The sequence below is a fragment of the Podarcis tiliguerta genome (assembly GCF_965153285.1).
Source record: "Podarcis tiliguerta genome assembly, chromosome: 13".
NCBI classification, from domain to species: domain Eukaryota; kingdom Metazoa; phylum Chordata; class Lepidosauria; order Squamata; family Lacertidae; genus Podarcis; species Podarcis tiliguerta.
The window spans coordinates 53,175,453-53,194,414 of record NC_139546.1 but is presented as its reverse complement, the minus strand read 5'-3'; the positions used below and the strand labels follow the sequence as shown (position 1 = coordinate 53,194,414).

The 18,962-nt window shown below is 53.0% G+C and overlaps 2 protein-coding genes across 2 annotated transcripts; both read left to right on the top strand.

The window, feature by feature from the left end:
• Positions 1–99: 99 nt before the first annotated feature.
• LOC310663051 (uncharacterized protein) lies at positions 100–9,699 on the top strand. Its single transcript, XM_083410615.1, has 6 exons — positions 100–280; positions 1,440–2,552; positions 5,712–5,777; positions 7,083–7,246; positions 8,243–8,432; positions 9,442–9,699. The coding sequence occupies exons 2-6, from the start codon at positions 1,923–1,925 to the stop codon at positions 9,454–9,456; spliced, it is 1,065 nt and encodes a 354-aa protein (XP_083266741.1). The 5' UTR covers positions 100–280; positions 1,440–1,922; the 3' UTR covers positions 9,457–9,699.
• Positions 9,700–9,759: 60 nt separating this feature from the next.
• On the top strand, positions 9,760–18,476 carry LOC310662281 (transmembrane protein 272-like; the record flags this gene model as incomplete). Its single annotated transcript, XM_083409057.1, has 5 exons — positions 9,760–9,980; positions 12,919–13,028; positions 14,149–14,199; positions 16,424–16,615; positions 18,256–18,476. 5 exons carry the CDS (start codon positions 9,760–9,762, stop codon positions 18,474–18,476), a joined length of 795 nt encoding a protein of 264 aa, XP_083265183.1.
• Between the last annotated feature and the right edge of the window lie 486 nt (positions 18,477–18,962).

Genomic DNA, 18,962 nt, shown 5'->3' with positions numbered 1-18,962 from the left:
GCGCACTCCTCCTCCTCCTCTCAGGATTGGCGGAGGAAGACGCTGAGACAAGAGCACAGAGAAGGAGGTGCTAGAGCGGCGCCTGCGTACGCGCGTGTTCTTCCGGTCCCGGGACGGGACGTGCAGCGAACGTGACGTCACGCGGTGGGAAATAGAAAATTACAGGTGTATTTACTTCTGTCACTGTTGCTTGCAATTTAATGGTTACTTTTCCCCCCCTATTTTCGTTTTTTTCTAGCGGTTCTCGTTTTGGGTTTTTTTGGTAAAGGTGGTTTTCCAGGTATGAATAAATTATTTATTTCTTAAATTCTCCTGCCTCTCTCCAGGGTGGTTTACGGTATAAAAAAAGGGGGGGGGAATGCGTAAGGAGCAACAGCCCGAGAGACGGACGCAGGCGGGTCAGCCAAGGCCTGGCGGAAGGGGAAGGAAGGCGCCCGGGGAGCCTCCCTGGGGAGAGCAGCATCCCACAGACGGGGAGCCACCACAGAGAAGGCCCCGTTCTCACGTTGCCAGGGAGGGAGGTGAACGCCACAGCCGCCTTCTCCCCACCCCGGATTCCCAGCATGTGGCTCTTAGGGCACCTTTCCTGCCCCCAAAAGTCAAGGGAGGAAAGGGCCATTGCGGTGGCACCTCTTACCAGCCCTAGCCTACCTTCTCTTCCTCTGTCTGACCCTCTTGGATGAGCCTGATGGGTGTTGGATTCAGCGGAGGCCGCAGGGAGGCTGGGGGGGGCACACCTGCACGCGCCTGGCCTGTTGTCCTGGGCCAGGTGAGCGGGGGGCGGGTCTCCTTTCTACTGGCATCATTTCACCCCTGATGTTGCCATGGATGGTGCTGTGTCTTCATTTCCCCGGGAGTTTGGGGGGCCACTAGCAAAGCTAGTGTATTTTAATTAATTTATGTCTGTTTTTATGCATATTGTGTTGTTTTTATGATGTTAGCCGCTCTGAACCCGGCCTCAGCTGGGGAGGGTGGGATGCAAATAAAAAATTATTATTATTATTATTTTCCTGTCTGATCCTTTCCTGGCAAAGGGCAGCCTCAGAAATCTCTGCCAGGTTGGCAAGCAGAGCCAAAGTTGCCCCAGCCCCCTGGTCAAGGATCCCTGTGTCACAGGCAGTTGGGCTAGATCAGGGGTAGGCAACCTAAGGCCCGTGGGCCGGATGCGGCCCAATCGCCTTCTCAATCCAGCCTGTGAACGGTCTGGGAATCAGAGTATTTTTTCGTGAGTAGAATGCGTGCTTTTATTTAAAATGCATCTCTGGGTTATTTGTGGGGCACAGCAATTCATTCCCCCCCCCCCCAAAAAAATATAGTCCGGCCCCCCACGTGGTCTGAGGGATGGTGGACCGGCCCACGGCTGAAAAAGGTTGCTGACCTCTGGGCTAGATGAACTTTGGGGGGACCTTTCTAACCCTTTCGTATCCTGTTTGTTAAAGGTCTTCAGGATCTGCTTTGCCAGGACCTGCCGGGAGTTTTGCCCTCAAGCCGTCCCTCCGCCAGGCAGAAAGAAAGGACCCCCCCCCCCGGACCCTTTCGCCTCCGGATCCCCCTCTCCATGGCTCTCTGTTCCCCGGCCTCCACCTCTTCGAAGCCACGGACAGCCCCCTTCCCCTCACGGCTCATCCCCGGCTCCCCCTACTCGGTGCTGGTCCTCCAGGAGGGCTTTTCGGAGGAGCTTTGCGACGGCAGCACCCGAGCGGACGGGACCGTCTCCCTGGTCTTGGGTCCCCAGCTCACCCTGGTGGACACAGGGGGTCCCTGGGGCCGTGAGCGGCTGCTGGCGGGGCTGGCCGAGCAAGGCGTGTCCCCTCGAGACGTCCGCCACGTGGTCTGCACCCACGGCCACTCGGACCACGTGGGCAACCTCAACCTCTTCCCCGAGGCCCAGCTGGTCGTGGGCACGGACGTCAGCCGGCCTGATGGACGTTACCTCCCCACGGATCTGCGCCGGGGGCTCCCCTACCCACTCCACGCGGGGCACCTGGAGGTGCTGCCCACCCCGGGCCACACGGGGAACGACGTCAGCCTGCTGGTCCGCGGCACTTCCCTGGGGGACGTCCTGGTGGCCGGAGACCTGTTTGAGCGTGAGGAAGACGAAGGAGAGTGGCAGCCGCTTAGTGAGGACCCTGCGCGGCAGGCAGGGAGCAGGGCCCGTGCCCTGGGCATGGCAGACCTCATTGTGCCAGGGCATGGGGGACCCTTCCAAGTCTTCAGGGAAGGAGTTGGGTCTCGAGGGGAGGGTCTGGGTGGACTCTACAGCCCTAGCCAAGAACTGCAGAGCTGCTCTGCGTCCCCCAACAAAAATGGTGACCAAGAGGATGAAGGGTTTGGAAACTAAGCCTTGTGAGGAGCGGCTGAGGGAGCTGGAGATGTTTAGCCTGCGAAAGAGGAGAGGAGATATGAGAGGCAACTTCAAATGTCTCAAGGGCTGCCCCATGGAAGAAGGTGCCAGCGTCTTTTCTGTCGCTCCAGAGGGTAGGACTCGAACCGATGGCTTCAAGCTCCGAGAAAGGAGATTCCGATTCAGCGTCAAGAAGAATTTTCTGATGGTGAGAACAGTTTGACAGTGGAAACTCGGGAGAGGGTGTGTGGAACATTCTCCTTCATTGGGGGGTGTTAAGCAGAGGTTAGATGGCCGTCTGCCATGGATGCTTTAGCTGAGATCCCTGCGTTAGGTTTCTAGATGACCCTGGCAGTCCCTTCCAATTCTACAATTCTATGAAATAAATAAATATTTTCAAGTACCTGAATTCCAATTAATTCTGGGCTTTTAACCCTTGTACTAAGGGACGCGGGTGGCGCTGTGGGTTAAACCACAGAGCCTAGGACTTGCCGATCAGAAGGTCGGCGGTTTGAGTCCCTGCTCCTGCCAACCTAGCAGTTCAAAAGCATGTCAAAGTGCAAGTAGATCAATAGGTCCCACTCCGGCGGGAAGGTAAATGGTGTTTCCGTGCACTGCTCTGGTTTGCCAGAAGCGGCTTAGTCATGCTGGCCACATGACCCGGAAGCTGTACGCCGGCTCCCTCGGCCAGTAAAGTGAGATGAGCGCCACAACCCCAGAGTCAGTCACGACTGGACCAAACGGTCAGGGTCTCTTTACCTTTACCTTTCCCTTGTACTAATTGCGCCCAGAAACACCTTGACAGTGGCCACAGAAGACCCTCCTCCCTCTGTTTAGTGACCCTGATGGACTTTATTTATTTTATTTATTTTTAACACTCCCCTGCCAGATGCGCCTTGGTTAGCTTGCTCGAGCCTCTTCTGGCTCTTCTTCCTTTGCTTCCTGTTTGTATCCCCTTAGTGGTCTGGAAGCGGTGGGCAGGACGCAGGATCCCTGTGTTGCAGGAGGTTGTACTAGATGTGGGAACGTTTATATATAATTTAGCAGAGTTTAAACGGTCCCCTGTTTGAGTTTATGCAGCGTCAAGCGGGTTGCTAACTCATTTGAGTCCTATCAATACCTTCCTGGTTGATAATCCCTTTCTGTCCCTCTTAAAGAAAACACACATGAATCTGAATCGTATAAACATAAACTGCTTTATTATCAGATTCATTCAGGTTTTACAGAGTTGTTCCTGAAGGCAGGCTTAGTTGACATAACAAATAAACTATATACTAGATAGTCATGAGTCATGAGAAGGCTATATACTTGATAGTCTTGAGTATATAGTATATATAAACTATATACTAGATAGTCGTGAGTCATGAGAAGGTTACCAGTTAACGCTCCTTGCAGCAACCAACCTACTGACAAAACTGCCTGCCACACAGAGGCAGTTAGTCCTCTCAGAAAGTTGGACTTGACTGACAGCTGTATGTCCCACACTAGATAGCCCTCGGGGGTTTTCCCAACTCTGCAATGATTCATGCGTCCGTTACTTCAAGGCTGGGCTACCGCAGTGCGCTCACTGTGGGGCTTCCCTTACTCTTGATCTGGAAGCTGCCGCTGGTGCCGGACGCTGCGGCACGATTGCTGACGGGACAGAGGCCTTGTCAGTGCACAACACCTGTGCCAGAAATCTGAACTGGCTCCCGGTTTGCTACTGGGCCAAATTCAAGGCATTGCTATTAGTACACAAAAAGCCCTTAACAACCTGGGACCAGTTTACTTGCAAGACTGACGGCTCCGGTTGGAGGAGTTGGCACAATACCCCTTCCATATTTGTAAGAAGCGGGTCATTTACACTCTGGAACTCCCTGCCTGTTGATACGAATGATATCAAGCAAGAACCTTCCCTGTTCTCTTCCTCTAAAAGCTTCCTTGTTTAGACAAGCCGTCCCAGATGCTTAGAAAGTGCTCAGTCTTTTAACTTCGGGTACGTTAAAGCCTTGAAAATGTTTCTTGGTCGTTTTATCCTTTTGTGAAACTGCTGTGAGAGGTCTTTTCTCTTTTTTTACAGTAATGCGGGGTGTAGATTTTAGGAGAGAAATGCGGCTCTATCATTCTGTGACCTCGGAAGGGGGCAGCTTTAAGCAGCGGTCGGGTGGCCATCGCATCAGCCGCGACTCCTGCACTTGCAGGGGGTTGGACTGGATGACCCCTGGAGGTCCCTTCCTCCTCTATGCCTCTCTGACTCATCCTTTGGAGGAGAGGGCTCTGCCCGCGCCCAGGAACCCCTTGCCCCCAGCACCACTATCTGCTCACGCCACTTGCTGGACGGCATCCGAGGGGACAAAGGTGGCATTTACGAGCCAGGTGCGCTGAGAAAGTCCAAAGACTTTCCCCACTTCCTCCTCTTGAGTCTGCCGGGTGCCACCCCCCACCACCCCCCGGGCGTATAAGGCTGCCTCTTGCCCCGCAGAGCCCCATTTCGGCGCTGCCATGTGCACGGGGGCCTGTTCCCGCGTGGTGGGGGCTGCCCTCTGGCCTTTCGCTCTCCTGTGCATTGTGTGCAACATCGTCCTTGCCTTCCCGGACTGGAAGACCCAGTATGTCCACCACTGGGGAGAGTACCTTACCCCCGAAATCCTCTACCTGGGCGGGATCATCGGAGGGGGCATCATGGTAAGCACCGAGGCCAAGAAGGAGCCGCTCTTAGGAATCCTGTGCGGTCTTTGCAACAGAAGGAATAATCTGGCAGAGGATATTGGGGGGGGGGCTGTGCCGACACCGGGCTCTTTCTCTCCTACTCCCCCTTCTTCAACTCCCTCTGGGACCCTAGCAGGATGAACGGCCCTTAAGCGAAGGACCCTGGGCAGTTTCGCCTCCTGGGGTGTTTTCATTTTGCTCGCAAGCTGCCTTGAGAGGTTTTGAGAATCGTGGCGTGAGGGGCCCAAAGGTCATCCAGTCCAACCCCGGGCAAGGCAGGGATCGCGGCTACCACATCTCGGTGGAGAATTGCCTTTAGTGGGTTTTGCGGCCACCTTATGACTCTGTGTGTGTGTGTGTGATAAGTAGAATAAAGCTGGAAAACAGTTCTTAATCAGCTGCACGCCAACCCTGAAAAGCAGGCCACTACAGATTAAGAATTCCCCTTGGGTGAGGACTAAGGGAGAGGGCATGGTCTCCTCCAGGAATGGGATCTGAATGCCAGGCTGGCTGCCCTGTTCACGCCCAGTGCCAACAGCTGGGCTGTGGGTTCAGAATGGGGGGAGGATGTTGTGGTTATGGGGAAGCAGGAGACCCAGGGAGGGGGGCATTATCTGTGTGTTTCGGGGGGGCATTTTGATCACATTTCTTGAGCTGACGGGTCTCCTCTCCTCCCCAGGTGATGGTTCCAGCCGTCCACATCCAGGCCACCGGGCGCAAAGGCTGCTGTGGGAACCGCTGCGGGGTGAGATGTGGGGCAGAAACTTCCGCTTTTCCCCACCCCCTTGTTTGTTTGCACATGCCAGCGTGGAGCAGGGGCGGGCAAAGTGCCACAAACTCCCAGGCAAAACCTCATAAAACTGTAGAGCGGGAAGGAACCCACGGGTTGTCCAGTCCAGGCCCCCTGCAGTGCCGTGAAACGTCCCCTTTCTCCATTCTCACCTCGGCACCCTCCCCATTCTGCGCTCCCATGCTGTTATTTCAAAGCCCCCTCCCCAAAGAAATATATATATTGCTGCACGCCACCCCAGTCTCCGAGCAGCGCGAGATTCCAGGCGCTTCCGTCCGTGTTTCCTTTTGGGAATGAGGCACATCTGACACTATGGCGGTCATTTCTTCTCTGTTCATTGCTATGGACTTGGCTGCCCGTCTCCAGCCACCAAGATCTCCTGCAAGGGATTCCCACACAGTGAGGTTGACGTTGCCAGTCTTCATGGCATGTTTGCAGACAGCTTTGTAGTGCAGAGTTGGTCTGCCAAGGGGCTTGGTACCAGAAACCAGCTCCCCGTAGAGAATATCTTTGCCGGATCCTGCCCTCTTGCATGGACATGGCCAAGCCAGCATCCGTGAGACAGGAGTGCGAACATGCTGGGAACACTTGCTAAATCTCAGGACTGGCACTCGAGTAAGACTCCAAGCACGGGTTAAATCCTAGCCCCTACTGGAACCAGGAATTTAGGAATATAACAATATTAGCCCTATGTGGCCCAGGACCCTCGTACCTACGGGACCGCCTCTCCTGGTATGTCCCACGGAGTATCTTACTGTCCTCAAATAAAAACATCTTGGAGGTCCCAGGCCACAGGGAGGTTAGGCTGGCCTCAACCAGAGCCAGGGCCTTTTCGGCTGTGGCCCCAATCTGGTGGAACGCTTGTCTCAAGAGATTAGGGCCCTGCGGGACTTGACATCTTTCTGCAGGGCCTGCAAGACAGAGCTGTTCCACCTGGCCTTTGGCCAGGGCACAGTCTGACCCCCTCCTTTGGTAATCCCCACAGAACTCTAGCCCAGTGGTTGCCATTAATTTGATTTTGAATTGATTTTAGAATGCATTTCAATTGATTGATTGTGGTTTTATGTGAACTGTGTTGCTTTTATTGTTGTTGGCCGCTCTGAGCCCGGCTTTGGCCGGGGAGGGCGGGATATAAATAGAATTATTTTATTATTATTACATATCAGGGGGAACTGGTGCTCCACCCAGAACCAAGTCCCACCTTCAGGGCTCTTGTTTCCCTGGGCTGGCCACTAACCCCGCCCCACATTTCCTCCCCAGATGTGCCTTTCAATCATCTTTGCAGCTGTGGGGGCCTTGGGAGGCGTTTACGCTGTCGCCACCTCCTCTCTGGGCCTTGTTCACGGGCCCATGTGTCAGTACCCCCTGGCCAACGGGACGCTGGAGTGGGGCCGCCCCTTTGAGAGCAGCTTGGAGGACTTCAGGTGAGCCAGGGGTCTGGAGGGTGTTGTGGGGAGCGGCTTCAGCTAGCTCCAGTTTTGGCACATGGGAGACCCTTCAGAGCAGGCACGGCGGTGTTTCTGGTTTATTTTAAAGGTGTCTCAAGTGGCAGGGAGTTCCAGGGGCTGTGCAAACCAGGCTCCCTTTGAAGGAAAGAGCTCTGGAGGCACAAAGCCATTTTTTGTTGGTATTTGATTTATGTACAGCGTCACTGGAGGCAAAGAGAGGCTGCCCCTTCAAGATCAGCTTTGCTGACTTAAAGCTCTTTTTGCCTCTTCCTAACCCAGGGTCACAGGTGACGCTGTGGGTTAAACCACAGAGCCTAGGACTTGCCGATCAGAAGGTTGGCGGTTCGAATCCCCGCAATGACGGGGTGAGCTCCCCTTGCTCGGTCCCTGCTCCTGCCCACCTAGCAGTTCGAAAGCACGTCAAAGTGCAAGTAGATAAATAGGTACCGCTCTGGCAGGAAGGTAAACGGCGTTTCCGTGCGCTGCTCTGGTTCGCCAGAAGTGGCTTAGTTCTGCTGGCCACATGACCCGGAAGCTGTACTCCGGCTCCCTCGGCCAGTAAAGCGAGATGAGCGCCGCAACCCCAGAGTCAGCCACGACTGGACCTAATGGTCAGGGGTCCCTTTACCTTTAACCCAGGGTGGGACCTGCCATGGCCCTCCTTGTTTTCTCCCATCCTAAGTCTGGGTCCCACCTGGTCCAGCATCCTGTTTGTTCTCGGAGGTGATCCGCAATCAGGATTCGAACACAAGAGCAACTCTTCCCCTCCTGCGGTTTCCAGAAGCTTAACCCCCTAGGGGCTAGCAGCCCTCCATAGCCCTCTCCTCCTCCCTGAATCCTTCTCGCCATCCAGTTTGGGGGTCCTCACTGCCCTCATTCAGGGCTGAAGAAAGGGGTCCAGGGCTTGTGCGAGGGAGACAGTTGTGAGCGTGACGAGGCTGCCCATCTCTTCTCCGCCCCGTTCTCTTCCAGCGAGAAAAACTACCTCTTTGACACGAGCTTGTGGGACGTCTGCCGGGACCCCCCCGGCGTCACCCGCTTCAACGTCATCCTCTTCTCCATCATCCTGGCCTCCGGCCTGGTGGAGTTCTGCCTCTGCGCCCTCCAGATCCTCAACGGGCTCTTTGGCTGCGTTTGCGGAACCTGCAACGAGGAAGAAAAGGTGGGTTCGCTGCAGCCCCCCCAAAGGCAGCCGCCTCCCTAGCCCAACCTGGGGGGGGGGGGGGGAGCCCAGTCGCAAGCAGCCCTGCGGAGGAAGCCCCGCTGAGCTCCTAGAACCACAGAACGGTTGAGCTGGAGGGGAACCCAGAGGTCCTCTAGACCAACCCCCCGTTATGGGGGGGGGCTAGTTATTGGTCTGTACTTCTTCTTCTTCCTGGTATTTTGTGCTTGTGTCTTTATGTTGTCAACCACCCTGAGATCTACGGGTGAAGGGTGGCATGCAAGGTTAGTTAATTAATATCCAGCTAATAATAAAACAATTACCGTACTTTTCCGTGTGTAAGACCAGGGTTTTTTTTATTTAAAAATTACGTTCAAAATTGTGGGTCGTCTTATACATGGATACAATCTTCCCCCCGTTTTCTCTATTTGGAGTCCCCCAAAATAGGGAGCGTCTTATACATGGGGGGCGTGTTACACATGGAAAAATACGGTATATTATTATTATTATTATTTACTCAGCGGGATTGCGGCTCGCTGTGAGCAGAGGCCTTGCAGGAAGGCGGACGGTGGGAGACGCAGGAGAAGCTCCTGCAGCCCCCCTTTCTCTGGAGGAGGAGGAGGCAGCAATGGGGCATGTCTGGGGCAGACCCCCTCTTTTCTGGGGGCTTCCTGGGTGCCCTCCTTGCTTCCAACTCCTGCTGCTGCTGCCCTAACCAACGTGTCCCAGTGACGAGATGGAGAGCTTAAAGTGAGGACGGGGCGGAGTCCGCGATTCCTGCCTTTCAGCGGGTTGGGCTAGATGACCTTTGGGGTCCCCGCCAACTCCACAAGATCCATAGCTGTGCCTTGGCCAGCTAGAGAGGGGTGCCCCTGTGGTCCTTCAAAGGGACGGTGCCGCTGAGCTGGACTGGGCCCAGTTTGCAAAGCCAGCATTGGCAAGGGAAGCCTGGGGGCCTGCCGCTTCCTCCGCCCCACATTCACGCTCTGCCTTGTTTTTGTCTTTCCAGGAAACCTACCACTGATCCCTCGCTGGCTTCCCGACCTCCCCCTCTACCGTCCCGTGATTTATATTTAGTTGAGATTCCTGCATTGCAGCGGGTTGGGCTGGATGACCTCCGGGGGTCCCAACATGACGATTCTGTGATTCTTTCACTGCAATCCAGTGCTTCTGTGTTGAAGCGAGAGGAGCACCTTTGCCCTCCGTCTCTCTCTCTCTGCCTTCCGAATCAGAGCAGCCACAATAAACCGTTTTTTTCCGCCTCCGAGTCCTCTTGCGTCACCGGCTTCTTTCCATCTGCTCTGAGATAGAGCCCAAGCAAAGGTTGATGATAAGAGGGGCTGGGCTGGGCCAGTGTGGGCAGGAAGAGGTCATGGGGTCTCTCCGTCACCAGGGTCCCCCGCCCCACCCAACGCCCACCCCACGGCGAGGCAGGAAGTGGGTAGAGTCAGCCGGTCCTTGCGGGTGGCAGATGAAGGGTGAGGTTTCCCCACAAAATCGGGGTCTCTGGGCTGCGAGGTCCTTTCTGCACATCTTCCCCAGACGCAGGTAAAAGAGAGAGAGGGGCAGACCCCCTTCCCTCGGCCCTGGGGGCAACCCTGACCCTGCAGTGTGGGCTTGGGCGGCTTTGGCAGGTGAGCTGGGCACATTTTGGGGTCTCCTGGAGGGTCTAGGGTGGCTAGGCAGGGCGGTGGGTGGCCCCCTATCTCATACCCCCTATAGGGTGGGCCCCTGTTTTATGAGCACCCAGCGCACTCACCCCGACCCCAGAAAAGCCCCCCGGTCTATAATGAATTTAAGAAAATATTAAAATATACCTTCCCCCAAAAGCTGGAGGCTCTTTTACTCGGCTCGATGGGAAAGGAGATTAAGATAAAAGATGATTTACGCCCCAGCTGCCGCAAGGACTTTGTCGGCCCAAAATTGGAAATTGAAAGAAGTTTGGAGCGGCAGGCGAAAATGACTGAATACGCAGAGTTAGCCAAACCGACCGGAAGAATTCGGGATCAGGATGATCAGAGATTCCGAGGAAATTGGAGTAAATTTACTGTATGCTGAAAGGGTAGCTGTATAAAACTAAAGGCACCAGCAGGACTGAAGGAACTCCTGCAATGTAGAGGATAGGGAATGAAAAGATAAAATAGGCGAATGAATGGGATATGGGATGCCAACTAAAAGGAGGGAAGTCATGGGTGTGTGTTGACGAAATGTCATAAAAGAATATGTAAAGAAAATAATAAAAATTAATTACCCCCAGATTTCCTGCCCAATCCTTCCACCGCTTGCTCCTTCCTCCAGTTTGCACCAGGGCAGGAAGAGAGACAGGATTTCCTGAATCCCACCGCAGAGCTTGGGTGCTGAGCTCAGGGTGCCAGCAGGGCCCAGGGAGGGGGGCGTGGGTGGGGCATGGGGGGCACAACGGCAGGCCTCGGCCACAACTGAGGAAGGGATAATTACGGCGGGAGTTCCTCTGAGCATGCCAAGAGTATCATTCCGTTGAAGCCTATCCTCTCCCCCCTGCTTTTCAACATCCACATGCAGCCGCTGGGAGAGATCATCAGGGCTTTTGGGCTGGGTGTTCATCAATATGCGGAATGAACCCAGCTCTGCCTCTCTTTCAAATCTGAACCAGTGAAGGCGGTGAAGGTCCTGCGTGAGTGTCTGGAGGCAGTTGGAGGATGGATGGAGGCTAATGGATTGACGTTGAATCCTGACAAGACAGAAGTACTGTTTTTGGGGGACAGGAGGCAGGCAGGTGTGGAAGACTCCCTGGTCCTGAATGGGGTAACTGTGCCCCTGAAGGACCAGGTGCGCCGCCGGGGAGTCATTCTGGACTCACAGCTGTCCATGGAGGCGCACATCAACTCTGTATCCAGGGCAGCTGTCTACCAGCTCCACCTGGTACACAGGCTGAGACCCTACCTGCCCGAAGACTGTCTGGCCAGAGTGGTGCATGCTCTGGTTATCTCTCGCTTGGACTACTGCAATGCGCTCTATGTGGGGCTACCTTTGAAGGTGACCCGGAAACTACAACTAATCCGGAATGCGGCAGCTAGACTAGTGACTGGGAGCGGCCGCCGAGACCACATAACACCGGTCCTGAAAGGCCTACACTGGCTCCCAGTACATTTCTGAGCACAATTCAAAGTGTTGGTGCTGACCTTGAAAGCCCTAAACGGCCTCAAAGGCCCAGTAGACCTGAAGGAGCATCTACACCCCCATCATTCAGCCCGGACACTGAGGTCCAGCTCTGAGGGCCTTCTGGCGGTTCCCTCATTGCAGGAAGTTAGGTTACAGGGAACCAGGCAGAGGGCCTTCTCAGTGGTGGCACCTGCCCTGTGGAACTCCCTCCCATCAGGTGTCAAAGAGAAAAATAACAACCACACTTTTAGAAGACATCTGAAGGCAGCCCTGTTTAGGGAAGCTTTTAATGTTATATAGATTATTGTATTTTAGTGTTCTGTTGGAAGTCGCCCAGAGTGGCTGGGGAAACCCAGGCAGAAGGGTGGGGTATAAATAATAAATTATTATTATTATTATTATTATTATTATTATTATTATTGCCTGGAACAAGGGCCTGGGATCTGTGGTGTGCACGCCTAGGATGCATTAGGAAGACTGGGTGACATCTGGGCATGTGCAGAGTGCACCCCCCTCGCCCCTGACCAAGCCCCACTGTCTGTGGATAGGAAGTGCTCTGACCTTGGAGACCGAGTTGAGAAATAAGACTAAGAGCACATATTGATATAGGAATGTATTAGATAATATGTAAATAAATATACAATAGTAAGAGTACATTCATTTGTAAAAAAGGAATATACAATGGGATAGGCAGGAAGTCTAGTGTGTTGGTATGGGGGGATTTGGGGGGGGGGTAATTGTTTTTGTTTTTTCTCTTTCTTCTTTCTTTCTTACTTTCTTGTTTCATTTTATTTCTAGGTATATAAAATCTGTACAGTATATTTTTGTATACACGTTGGAAATTATATTATATTAAGTCCTGTAATGTAATAGAACAACGTTTACCAATGTAATATAAGAATGTTAACAAGTAAATAAAATGCAATTTTTTTAAAAAAGGAAATGTTCCGGCGCAAAGGGTGCCATCTGGGCATGTGCAGAGTGCACCCCCCTCGCCCCGACCAAGTCCCACTGTCTACGCATCGGAAGTGCTCTGGCGCAAAGTGTGCCCCCCCAGCACCCATGAGCCCCACTCCAAGGTGGGGCACGCATTAGGCCCTAGGGCCGGCACCTGGCAATGCCAGGCTCACCTGCCCTCCCTCCCTCCCCTTGAATCCAGGCAGGGTGTCGGGGCCTGATCCTGCAAGGGCAAAAGCACAATCATCTCTTTCCCAGGTGCAGGTGAGGCCAGGCCACACCTGGTCCCAGCAGCCCCTAAGAGAGAAGCAAAGGCTACTTAAAGCTTGGAGGGGGAGGGGAGAGAGATGCTCCTGCCCCTTCCACCTGCCCGGTTTTTATTTCCTAGGCTCACAGCTTCCGTTGGCACCATGGCCGAGGAGACCCCGCTGCTGGAGGGCAGCCGTTCGGCCCTCTTGGAGGCCACAGAGGAGTCCACGCTCCACTCCGTCCTGATGGGTGAGTCGCCGCCTCTTTCCTCCCCAACTTTGCCAATTGTCGAGTTGGAAGGGGCCCCCAGCGGTCATCCAGCCCACCCTCTGTGATGCGTCTGTGAGCAGTGACCATCATGCAAGGTCCTTCTCCCTGGACCCTGCTCCCCGCTGTGAATGGAGAAATCTGAGGGCTCCCTTGGACAAAAAACAAGGACACCAGCCAGGAATACCAGAGCAAAACAGCAGCCAGTCGGCTTGGTCTTAATTTAAGGCTGTCGCGACAGGACTCCCACCTGCCACCAGGTGGAACAAGATGGAAGCCCCGTACTGTTGTAAACAAAAATCTGCTCTTTTTCCCTTATGGGGTATCCAAGAGCCCGTATAGAGTCCTTACGTAGGTTCTCAATTGGTAGTAGAAGATAACAGAGGCCAACCAGAGAATATTGAGAAGCAAAGCAGCTAGTAAGCCTGATCTTTATTGATCTGTGGCAACAGGGTCCTCACTCCCCACACGAAGGAGGGAGGAGGAACCCAGAACAATGGCGTGCAAGGCCTTATAAAGACTTTTGAAATTGCCACCCTGTAGATCAAGACCACCCCCAGAAACAACATACCTACATCACAGAAAGGGCGGTCTACAGCAGAAATCTGAGTGCCTTGTTTACCTCCTGTCTGGCAGGTTACCCGTTAATGCTCACTTGATTGGATACCCTGGGGAGCCTGGCCAGTCTTTGGTAATGATAAATACTTAGTTCCTGAGCCAGGTCACAGCCTCACACCCTATTCATATCTTAAATGTGCCCTTGAGAAAGGATTTGTGAGGAAAGAAACAATGGGGAGGTTTCCCACTTTGACCTTGCAGAGAAAACATTTGCTCAGTTTGGGAATCAAAATGGTTCCAGGTCGGTCTTCCTGTGCTGATCTATGTATGTGCTTGGTTGGTACACTTATGAACATTTAACATATATCTAAGACCTCAGAATTCCTATCACAACTCCCACCTGCCACCAGGTGGAACAAGATGAAAGCCCCCAACAAAAGAGAACCCAAACTTTTATTAGCTGCTAAAGACATCATTTACCTGGTGATACTGCAACCAATCCGTCATTAAATCTCTTATTACAGATTTTTTTTCTTCCTTTCAGTTCTGGTGAAGATCCTGTTCGCTGCCCCGACCATTGCCGGGATTGTTGTAGGTGAGTCGGGAAAAATAATGTGCATTGCTCTCCTTGCGCAGAAACTCAATCTCTGTCTGTCTGCCTGTCTGTCTCTGCACCTGTGGATTAATAATAATAAATAATAAATAATTTTATTTATACCTCGCCCTCCCCAGCCAAGACCAGGCTCAGGGCGGCTAACACCAAATATAAAAACAATTGATTGAAGCACAGCTTAAAAAACAAGATTAAAATACAACATTAAAATGCATTAACCTGGATTAATTGCCAGCAATGCTAATGCATTGCTACTGACTAGACCAGTGATTCCCCAAGTTCTTTTTGAGTCCTTGCCTCCCCTTAGTTCTAGAAACTCACCCCAACATCCCCAAACCATGCGCACAAAAGCATTATTGAGAATAGCTGCTTGCACGACCCACTAAAAGAAGGCGATATTAACCCGATCCTATTCAGCTAGAGAGCATTGCAGGGCGAGCGAATTTGCAGCACAAAGCGTTTATACCTAATTGCTCACAATCTTGTGGTCCTGAGTTCGAGTCCTGCCTTGGGCAAAAGATTCCTGCATTGCAGGCGCGGGTTGGGCTAGATGACCCCTGGGTTCCCTTCCAGTTCTGCAGTTCCACCATTTGGCCTCTCTCTCTCCCTGGAGAAGCCAGACTTGGAGATTTCCTTGTTTGGGGAACAGGCTGCTTTTAAAGAAAGGGCTGTGCTGTTTTTATTGTCATTATCTATTATGTTTTAAACAGATTTTGTGCAGGGGTATAGATATATTTCTACCAGTGTTTAATGGTGGTTTTTTTCTACAGTTCGTATTGTTTTTCCGCAACGTGCAAAAACCTTCATCAGGAAATCAAGAGCTATCTTGCAATCTGTGACAGCTCAGAATTGCTCAGAATTCCAAGTACAGATGCAACCAAAGGAAACGGCCTTGAAAGCGATAAGAGAAGAAAAACCTTGAGCTCAAAGCGAGGGACGTGTTTTGCACCCAGCTCCAGCTCAGCTCAGGGAAGCTCTGGGCAGCAGCCACTGTTGCTAAGAGGCTCATCCAGAAACACTCTCTGTGCTCGGCTTGAAGCCTGGTTTGTGGCCAGACTAGGGAGGGAACACCAGGGGTCATCTAGTCCAACCCCCTGCCATAAAGGAATCCCAACTTTAAAAATCCCTGATTGGTGGCTGTTCAGCGAGTTGGTTGGGGTTTTGCATGTGGCCTGCATAGCTCTCCCCCAACTCTGATTATTTGGCAAACATCCTGGAGCCGGGTGCGAGTCTTCCTGCTGCTGCTGCCATAATAGGATTGTATTTGCTTTATTTATGCTCAAGATGGGATACGAGGTTCTCCTCTTTTAATCCCCACAACCACCCTGCGAGGCAGACCACCACCCCAATGTCACACCTAGCGAGCTACGTGGCTGAGCAGAGGGGTTCGAACCCGGGTCTCTTCTAGGTCCTAGTCAGGTGCTCCAACCACTAAGCCATGCTGCCTCTTGGGGCTGCCATTTGGGACGGGGCGCCGCCTCCTGGCTCCCCACCCCCCTGGCAATGGGCTGCACTCGAAGGGCAGTCGGCAGCTGTGATTCCTTGGACTGGGGGGTCTCTCCCAACTCTGAGCACTGGGAAGCAGCAGTGGCAGTGGAGTCCGCATCTGCGGCTAATAATAATAATAATAATAATAATATTTTATTTATACCCTGCCCTTCCTGGTTCAAAAACCCAGGCTCAGGGCAGCTAGCAACAAATTTAATTATAAAAGCAGCATGAAATACAGTATAAAAACATGAATAACCATAAAATATTCAATAATCAGTTTAGGGGAAATAAGCATTAGAATAATCCCCAGGGCTAGCTGGCTGAATTGGTCCTACTTGGGCCAGCGAAGAGACCAGGGGAGAATTAGCTGTGGGATCCCAGAGCGGGGAATCTTCATAAAAGGGGAGGGAAGGGAAATAGATCAGGCTGAATTCAAATTAAAGGCCAGGCGGAATAGCTCTGTCTTACAGGCCCTGCAGAAGGAGGTTAAATCCTGCAGGGCCCTGGTCTCCTGAGACATTCCACCAGGTCGGAGCCACCACTGAGAAGGCCCTGGCCCTGGTGGAGGATAATCTGACTTCCTTAAGGACCTCTAAACTATGATTACTCATGGACCTCAAGGTCCTCTGCAGGGCAGACCAGGAGAGGCTGCCCCGTAGGGGGAGAGTCCGGGGTCCCGGGTGCTGAGCGTCTCCCGCTGTGCCTCCACCTGCAGGAGCAGTCTACCTGGGCCAGTGCCCCCAGCAGCCTCTCATCCCCATCTACCTGATCGTCCTGAGTGCGGTTGTCCTCCTCCTGCTGCTGCTCAGCTGCCTGCCCTGCGGAGATGGCACAGACCGACCCAACCCCTGGGCACAGCGCTTCCGGGCCGCCTGCTGCCTCTTCCTCTGCATCTGGTTCCTGGCAGGTGAGTCCCGTCCCCCCCACCTGTCTCTTCCCCACATACCTGGAGGGAACTGCTGCCCTGCAGAAGGGGGTATTTATGAGGTGGAAGTCGGCGGGTGGGTGGGCTGCCCTTTCCCCCCAAAAGCAGAGGTCACTAAGCAGAGGTCTGCCGGGATGCCTAAGCTGCGATTCCCGCATCCTGGAGGGCTGGGATGGATGGCCTTTGGGTGCCCCTTCTGACTCCATGAACCATTCAGAACAGGGGTCCTCAGAAAGGGGGTTCAGACGAGGGAAGTAATAGTGCCACTGTATTCTGCTCTGGTCAGACCTCACCTGGAGTACTGTGTCCAGTTCTGGGCACCACAGTTCAAGAAGGACACTGACAAACTGGAACGTGTCCAGAGGAGGGCAACCAAAATGGTCAAAGGCCTGGAAATGATGCCTTAGGAGGAACGGCTAAGGGAGCTGGGCATGTTTAGCCTGGAGAAGAGGAGGTTAAGGGGGGATATGATAGCCATGTTCAAATATATAAAAGGATGTCACATAGAGGAGGGAGAAAGGTTGTTTTCTGCTGCTCCAGAGAAGCGGACACGGAGCAATGGATCCAAACTACAAGAAAGAAGATTCCACCTAAACATTAGGAAGACCTTCGACATTAGTAAGAGCTGTTCGACAGTGGAATTTGCTGCCAAGGAGTGTGGTGGAGTCTCCTTCTTTGGAGGTCTTTAAGCAGAGGCTTGACAACCATATGTCAGGAGTGCTCTGATGGTGTTTCCTGCTTGGCAGGGGGTTGGACTCGATGGCCCTTGTGGTCTATTCCAACTCTATGATTCTATGATTCTACGAGGGTTCAATGGAACTCCCGCAAATGAATTGTGGGTTTGCCTCAGATGGGCAGCCAGGAGATGCAGGTCAGCGACGGGACCCCTCCCCATCCCTTGTTCACCCCCCAACAAAATCTCCAGGGGTGGAGGGGGAGAGGCAGGAAAGGCCCTTATTTTCACGCTGTAATAAACGAAAATCTGCCCTCATAGGGGGGGACACAAGAGCCCTTATGGAGTCCTTTGCAGGTTCTCCATCGGTCGGAGAAAAGAACAGAGGCCAACCAGAGAATATTGAGAAGCAAATCAGCTCGTAAGCCTGATCTTTATTGAACTCTTGCAACAGGGTGCTCCCCTCTCAAGCAGGAGAGAGGAGGAGGAGGACCCCAGCCATGCGCGCAAGCCTTTATATAGACATTTTAAATTGCCCGCCCTGGAGTCCAAGACCACCCCCAGAAACATCACACCTACATCACAGAAAAGGTGGTCTACAACAGAAATCTGGGTGCGTTGTTTATGTCTGGCAGGTTACCTGTTAATGCGCACTTGATTGGATACCCTGGGGAGCCTGGCCAGTCTTTTGTAATGACAAATTCCTGAGCCAGGTCACAGGCTCACCCTATTCATACACAGACATACCCTTAAAAACAGGATTTCTGAAGGAAAAGACAATGGGGAGGCTTTTCCATTTTCCTTCGACCTTGCAGAGAAATCATTTGGTCAAAATGGCTTCAGGTCGGTCTTCCTGTGCTGATCTATGTACGTGCTTGGTTGGTACACTTATGAACATTGAACATATATCTAAGACCTCGAATTTTCTATTACACCGTTCTCCCTACAGGCAACGTGTGGGTCTACACCATCTACCCGCCCAACTACGACCCGGCCGGCCACCCCGCCTTCTGCCAGCGCACCGTCTTCCTCTTCGCCTTCGCCGTCACCACCGCCGTCTACGTGGTCCTGGCCGTGGCGCTGCTCTTCGCCCTCTGCGTCCTCCTGGGCCTCTTCATCTTCGACGCCGTCCGGCCGCGCGGGGGGTGTGGCACTTGGCAGCGCTCTTGACAGCCCTTGGGGTGGGTCTTTTCTTTGCGGGTGTACATTTTTTGCTATTAAAGCTGCCGTTGCATAATTTCCCCCTTCTCTTCACCTCTGGGGGAGGGAGGGGGCCAAGGCAGCTCAGCAATGCCCTCCACTCCAGGAACTACCCAGGCGGGCAGCCACGGCACAGGTGTGTTTTTCAGAGGGGGGGGGTTAACAGGCTGGTTCGCGCCAGACCCCAACTAGAATCCGGTGTGGGTGCCACGGTTTAAGGAGATTGACAAGCTGGAATGGGAGGGTGACTGAGATTATCAAGGGTCTGGAAGCCAAGCCTGATGAGGAACGGTTGAAGGAGTTGGGGATATTTAGCCTGGAAAAGAGGAGACTGAGAGGAGATCAGAGAGCCATCTTCAGATATCTCAAGGAAGAGAGAACATGTTGCTTCCCAAAAGCAAGGAAGGATTGGACTCTGATTAATAAAATACACATGAGGCTTGACCAGCAAGACTC

What these genes read in the sequence shown, in the direction of transcription:
- LOC310663051 (XM_083410615.1), top strand. Translation starts at nt 1,923, where the DNA reads ATGGACGTTACCTCCCCACGGATCTGCGCCGGGGGCTCCCCTACCCAC. An exon ending in TCAAGAAGAATTTTCTGATG is followed by an intron (nt 2,553 to 5,711) that starts GTGAGAACAGTT and finishes TCTCCTCCCCAG; the next exon opens with GTGATGGTTCCAGCCGTCCA. An exon ending in GCTGTGGGAACCGCTGCGGG is followed by an intron (nt 5,778 to 7,082) that starts GTGAGATGTGGG and finishes TTTCCTCCCCAG; the next exon opens with ATGTGCCTTTCAATCATCTT.